This window comes from Musca autumnalis, unplaced genomic scaffold (genome assembly GCF_047663935.1).
Source record: "Musca autumnalis isolate F117 unplaced genomic scaffold, ASM4766393v1 scaffold_2, whole genome shotgun sequence".
In the NCBI taxonomy this organism is placed as follows: Eukaryota; Metazoa; Arthropoda; class Insecta; order Diptera; family Muscidae; genus Musca; species Musca autumnalis.
In genome coordinates this window covers 244,020,702-244,027,319 of record NW_027411755.1, presented here as the reverse complement: position 1 = coordinate 244,027,319, position 6,618 = coordinate 244,020,702, and the positions used below count along the sequence as shown (strand labels likewise).

The window sequence follows — 6,618 nt, the reverse complement described above, 5'->3', positions numbered from 1 at the left end:
ACACGATCTTGTAGGCAATCGGGAGTAGACTTATGCCTCTATAGTTAGAGCATACAGTCTTATCTCCTTTCTTATGGACGGGGCACATGATACTCAGGTTCCAATCATCGGGTACACGTTCTTCCTGCCAGATGTTGATGGATACACCTTATCAGCGTGTCGCCTCCGGTTTTGAACAGCTCGGATGGTGGGCCATCGGCTCCTGCTGCCTTTACCTCATCTTGGCTGGGCGATATACATTCAATACGATCTTCTGGGTTTGGATCTGTGGTATCTTCGTCATCTTCGCTGAATACCAACAGGTTTGAAAAATGCTCTTTCCATATCCTGAGCACACTATCTGCATCAGTTACCAAATTACCTTGCTGGTCTCTACAGGATCACCAGTTTGATGCTTCACTCTTTGGTAGAATTTTCGGGCTTCATTTTGGCTCCTGTACATCTCGATTTTTTCACACTCCCGCTTTTGCATCTCTCTCTTTTTCCTGCGGAAAAGACGTTTCTCCTTTCTTCTTTTCTCCCGATATCTCTCTCGTGCGCTACGCGTTGCTACGGATTGTAAAGTAGCCCTATATACCGCATTTTTCTCTTCGGTAGCAGCACGTTACTTCTGATCATACCATGGATTCCTTGGTGGAGGTCTCTGGTATCCAAGTATGGATTTTGCGGCTGTTTGCTCCGAGTGGGCAATACTTTGCCATTGCGCTGATATGTTATCGGGATGAGGAGTGCTTTGATTAAGCAATTGGGCTAGTTGAGTGGAATATGCTGTGGCTCTGTTGTGATTTCAGCTTACCGATGTCTAACTTTCGTGTTGTGTCTGTTCGTACTTTGTTTGCTACGTTTAACCGTTTAACCTCGGAACGAACGCACATCCAACACGCTCGATGAATGTCTTCCATCTATCACAACGTGATCAATTTGATTTCTTGTTTTCTGATCTGGAGCCAAACAGGTGTCCTTATGGATGTCGAGATGTTTAAATCTGGTGCTGCTAACTACCATGTTTTTTGCCGCTACGAAGTCTATCAGCCTCATGCCATTGTCAGATGTTTCATTGTGGATACTGAATTTTCCGACTGTTGGGCCAAATATATTTTCCTTTCCAATTTTGGCATTAAATTCGACCAACTACAAACCCGCAACTAAAAATTCGCAACCAAACTCATGCTTTATGTCATGGCAGCTATAATACAGTACATCCTAATATATCTATCAGATATAGATCAGGTTCGAATATGGACTATAATTGTCCACTCCTTCAGGTAACTCCCACACAAAATTTCGGATAAGTCCACTTTAAGACCTGCTCTCGGATCACTTTGATTTTTGTTGAAGCAACTTGAAGTCGATGCTTTGAATACGAACGTAAAAGTTTTTTTTCAGGGGCAAGTCCATACTTCTAGAAAAATCAGCCGGAAAGGTGTAGAAACCCACGCACAAAAACTCTCGAACTGATCAACCGATTTGGTCCAAAATTTGGCCGACGTCGTATTTTGTCCAAACTTAGTTTCGGTTTGAAAATGGGCAATATCGGTTCCCAATATTTCAAAAATGTCACGATATCTCTGGGGAGGGGCAACCAATTTACCTTCTAAAATGGCCCATACCGGTCCTCTCCTTACGTTCATCCCCCAAAAAACTTCAACATTTGTGTCTAAGTGCAGTTTAGGGTCTGGTTAAAGATCCTTCGTCAAAGCCGACTGATACTTTTTTACTAGTTCAGAAACAATTTGTCTTATTTTATACAAACTTTTTTATTTCCTTAAATAGTGAGCATATTTTTGGAAAAATTTCGTTCGTTTGAAATTTGAATTAAGTCATTTGTAATTCGAATTATTGTACTTGTATTTCGAATTATTCCATTTGAAATTAGAATGATTCCATTTGTAATTCGAATTGTTCCATTTGTAATTCGAATTATTTCATTTGTAATTCGAATTATTCCATTTGTAATTCATGGTGAGCATTAAAGACATTGCAACTAAATTGCAAAAAGTATGCATTTTCAGGGATTGGATCAACAACGACTGGTGTTAAGGGGACTGCCAGGAAGTCGCGCATTCTGATGACAACGACGGTCACTGAGGTCTGTGTTCAAGCAGCATGTAGCAATATATCCCCTGCCGTAGTCCCTTACATGAACGAGTCGAGAACAACCCTTGAGATGCACCCACTCCCACATCTATTGCATCTCACCGAAGTTTGAGTGTGGTGGAAGCGGATGGTCCGAACCAAAAGAATACCGAGCATGCATTCCAGGATATGCTGCTCCCAACACAGAAAAACGATACAAATACATATACTCGTATGTGTACACTGTTGTGTGGTTCCGGGTCAATCCGGTATCGAAGATGTTGACGGGCGTAATGTACACATTGATGATCGCCTGATTACAATGATCAAAAGATATTCAAATTTCCGCAAGCCATAGTCCCTTCTGGAAATGAATCTAATTTTGGGAGTTATTTCTTCCTATAGTTATCGTGGCTACCAGTCATTTAAATTTGTCAGCGTAGAATTTATTATAGATTGTGGGCTATTCTGTCAGTTAACATGGATTTGGCCACGAAAAACATTATCACTGCAAACAGGACCACAAGAAGTACCTTCGGAAAACATTTCAAAACGATACTGCAACAGCCCTTAAACTACAATTAAGCAAAAAATTTGACTTTGCGTCGGAGATACCCTGTGGTGTGGTTTGATGTAGACCTTCTTCGAACTTGATGTCCTTTTGTAATCTGAAGTAATCCCAAGCACACATTAACGCCAACGACATTCCTAAGTCTAACTTATACGGGATGCGTCTGAATGCCTCGGTATATAAGCGGCTGAAATTTCTGCTTAAGTTATTCCTGGTAAAAGACCTAAAGGCAAATTTGGCTGGACCGTTCTTTACATATTTTTATTATGCTTATCTGTCGGGGCGTTAACAGTTATTCAAATATTTTTGAAAACATTTTGCCCAAGAACATGTTATATTAATCAAAATAAATTGTGTGAAAAATAAATTTACAAAAATAACTCACCTGAGATGGATCTCTGAGTAAATCCTCGGTATGTGCCACAATACCCAACAGCTCCATAGCCAGTGAATTAAAAACAGCCGTCTCGATACGATTGCCTCGTGGATCCAGATATTTCTGATATTTTTCCGTCACACCAATGGTCAAAAACATAACAGGATAACGATTTTGCTTGAAGCGCAACATGGTACATATGTCTGGATCAAAGCATGAGAAGACAACACGTCTCTTGCCAGCTTTTCTAAACACCACATCTAATATACAATCCACACAAAGATTGCGATCAATAATATGCTCAAATTCCTCTTCAACTAGACGCTGAGACCACTTGTATTGTAAATCTTCATCTTGAAATGAACGCGACGAACGTGATTTACCCTCAGTGGTGTGATATACCTTGAGATTTTTCAATTGTTGGAGCGTTAGCTCACGCACTGATAAGGCAAGAAAATAATGTTCATTCACATCACATTTGGACTTCAGCGATACATAAATCATAAAATCATGATAGACAACAGGCACTAAATCTTTACTCAATTGAACGTCAAACTCCACCATATCGGCTCCCTGGGCTGCAGCATTTTTCAACGAGGTAATGGTGTTTTCTCTGATTGAAATGTCATTGGTTTTGAAAGAGGTGCCAGAGCCGCGATGACCCACATCCAAGCCGGACCATTTCTTGTTCCAATAACGTGTATACGAAACCGACATGTTCAAATTGAGAGATGGTGTGGGTTTTATAAGAAGATAACCCAATTGCATCATACCCATGGGGCGATATTTTGAGGCACATGTTATGGGCACTTCCAAGCGACCCTCTGACATTTTAAACAGATTGGGTAGAACATAGTGATAACCCAAATGATGTGGTGGTTCGCCATCTTCTGCCTTCGAACTGTAGGTATACAAATCAATTAAATAGGCGGTGTTTTCAAAATCGCCAATAGTCAAGTGGAATATGACTAAATCATCGGGACCGCATCTTGCACCAAATTGCGGCTGCGGCTTGATAACACTGTCATCCGCCGACAGAGTAACAACCTCAGAAAAGGAAAATGCTAGGCCGCAATCACCACCATTCTCACGTGTATCATGCGTATCATTGGATAGGGAGTCTTCCAATGGTGCAATAGAACCCGCCAGCAGGTTATTATCTGCCCCACCACAACCGCCTCCGATTGGTATACGCAAATTCATGGGTGTCACTTTAACATACATGAGTCTCTTCTTCATGCGTTGCTTCCATGAGAATGGCGCATCGAAGATTTTAAATTGGACAATGGTTTCCGTTGATAACCAACCACGATCCACCTTGGTATTATTATTAACAACACCAAAGATATCGTCATCGAGTCGACGAGGTCCTTCTTCATCCGCTGCTATTTGTCGTAGTGCCAATGAAGTTTCCCTACGGCGTACCAAAAGTTGTTCAGTGGTCGGATCCACTGCACATACAAAGTAGCGATAGACAATTGTGCGATCCTTTCGCAGAGAGATATCCACACTCCATACATTCGAATCTGGAGAAGAAGTTACGAAAATGTGTGTTGTTGTTTTTGTGTGTTTTTTGCATGTATGCAATCCTCTATTTTGACCATATGTTTTTATTTTTTTCTGGTCAAATTACATAAAAGAGACATGGCCATTGCCTAAATACCCTCGTCATCCTTGCTCATTAAAACACCTCCACTGAGCTGCCAATTTCCCAATGAATCACAGTTGCCCACAACAGCTAACTTTTCACCGGCAGCCATGTCATCATTCATAAGGACCTGGAAATGTCACATACGCTCAGCCTGACTATTGGTAGGGCGTACAGGTGGAGGCGCCAGCATAGCGTCACAGGCTTCCGATTCATCATCCACAAAGTTCCACTGGTTATCCTTGGCCATTTTCGTTTCAAAAAATATTGTTAGTATTTGCATATTTTTGCAAAAACTTTTTATTTTCTTCAAATCTGATTTTTTTATAAAAAAAACACGCGATTCTAAAGAATTGGGCATAATTGTTTCGATTTCGGTGTTGTCTTCATGCAGATGGTGTGATTTGGCATATGTTAAAGTTTTAAGTTAGCCTTATAGCTGGATGAAAAGTTCGGCCCAAACGAACTTACTCCGTTTTTACTTGCTTCATGCATTGAATTTGTAATGTTACCCTGCATTTTCAATCAACAAATTGATATAAAAAACTACAATGTCCTCAAGGATATGAAATCATAAAGGCTAAAAAGTTAACTTATATATGCATATTTCTAGATCTTGACATTTTTCAACTTTACATCTCATTTGCAAATGATAACCCTTGGAAGATGTTATCACTTAAAATGTTTCGCCTGTAGCCACACCTCCTTCATTCGCGTCATCTGAATAAACACTTCTACACACATATGTATTCTTTTCATATATGTACATATTTTACATTTGAAATTAAACAAAAATCCCTGCGGAACCAAATTTCATATTTCCCTCCTTTGACAAAAATATGAAATTGCATTCAATTTAAACTTTTATCGCAATCACTGAAAATCTCTCGTTTTGACCCAACAACAACAGCAAAACAGCAATTCCAACAGAAAGTGAACCATAGAGAGATGCAGTGATACAGATAACAGAGATTAAACGCCACAGGACATTTTTTCCAATAAAATCCTGGATTGTGTTTGTGTGTGAGTTTTTCTTTGTCGTTTAACAAACATCAATTCGGTAACAGGAAAAAATGTTTAAACAAACAACAACGATAACATAGCCCTAAAATAAACTCCAAAATCAATGTTTGTTGTTGCCATTGTGCGATAACGCTTATTTAATTATCACAACAGGGATGAGTGTTCAAAGCGCGCGAGAAGGGTGAATTACTGACAGTTTTAATAAGCGTCGCAAAAAAAAACACAACAACATACAAATCACAGTTAAGTGCTGATATCCGGCCATAATGGTTGTAATAGACCACCACTTATACTGAGAGAGAGAAAGAATGGGCACGCCCCACAACCCCTAACATCTGCTATAAAAATTCAGCCCTGCACAAGAGGGATGAAAAGGAATGGGCTTTATACCATCAATGGGATAAACATCCCATTGATTGTGTATGACAATTATTTAAGCTCATCATTCCTGACGTTGTTGTTGTCGTTTCTGCTGTTTCGCAATGAGAATGACAATAATGATGATATCCCGCAAAAAATGTCTGTTGATGAAATAATTTCCATTGTCAGCCACACAAGTGTGAAGTGGTTGTTTTTGATGACTGGATTATTGCTCTTCTCGTTTACATCTTCTCAATTGGGATTTGTGTGCAGAAAGTCAGGCAAGCGTAAAATATCCTTAAAATGAGCCGCTGCAATTATGCGTCATTTTTTCCGGTAAAGAAATGCTAATTAAAATGAGACAGTCCCATTCCAGTTTTAATGCCGGCTGACATGTGTAGTTGTTTTTTTAGGTTACGGGATTAGTTTACGTAACCAAGAAATCATAATTAGGGACATTAGGGTGGTTGGTTTGCTTCTTTAGGTTATTAAGTATAGTTTTCGAAAATGTTTTGAAGAAAAAATATAATTAAAAATTTAATAGGCAATGGATATAAACGTGGA

The 6,618-nt window shown here is 39.5% G+C and overlaps 1 protein-coding gene across 1 annotated transcript; it reads right to left on the bottom strand.

Annotated features, from left to right (window-relative positions):
* Positions 1–2,984: 2,984 nt before the first annotated feature.
* LOC141392557 (glycerophosphocholine phosphodiesterase GPCPD1-like) lies at positions 2,985–4,922 on the bottom strand. The gene is made up of 2 exons (XM_073965492.1): positions 4,687–4,922; positions 2,985–4,549 (listed from the first exon to the last, which is right to left on the bottom strand). The coding sequence occupies exons 1-2, from the start codon at positions 4,793–4,795 to the stop codon at positions 2,985–2,987; spliced, it is 1,674 nt and encodes a 557-aa protein (XP_073821593.1). The 5' UTR covers positions 4,796–4,922.
* Between the last annotated feature and the right edge of the window lie 1,696 nt (positions 4,923–6,618).

Coding starts and splice junctions, on each gene's coding strand:
- LOC141392557 (XM_073965492.1), bottom strand. CDS start 4,795: ATGAATGATGACATGGCTGCCGGTGAAAAGTTAGCTGTTGTGGGCAAC. Junction 4,550..4,686: donor AATGAGCAAGGATGACGAGG/GTATTTAGGCAA, acceptor CTTCTTCTCCAG/ATTCGAATGTATGGAGTGTG.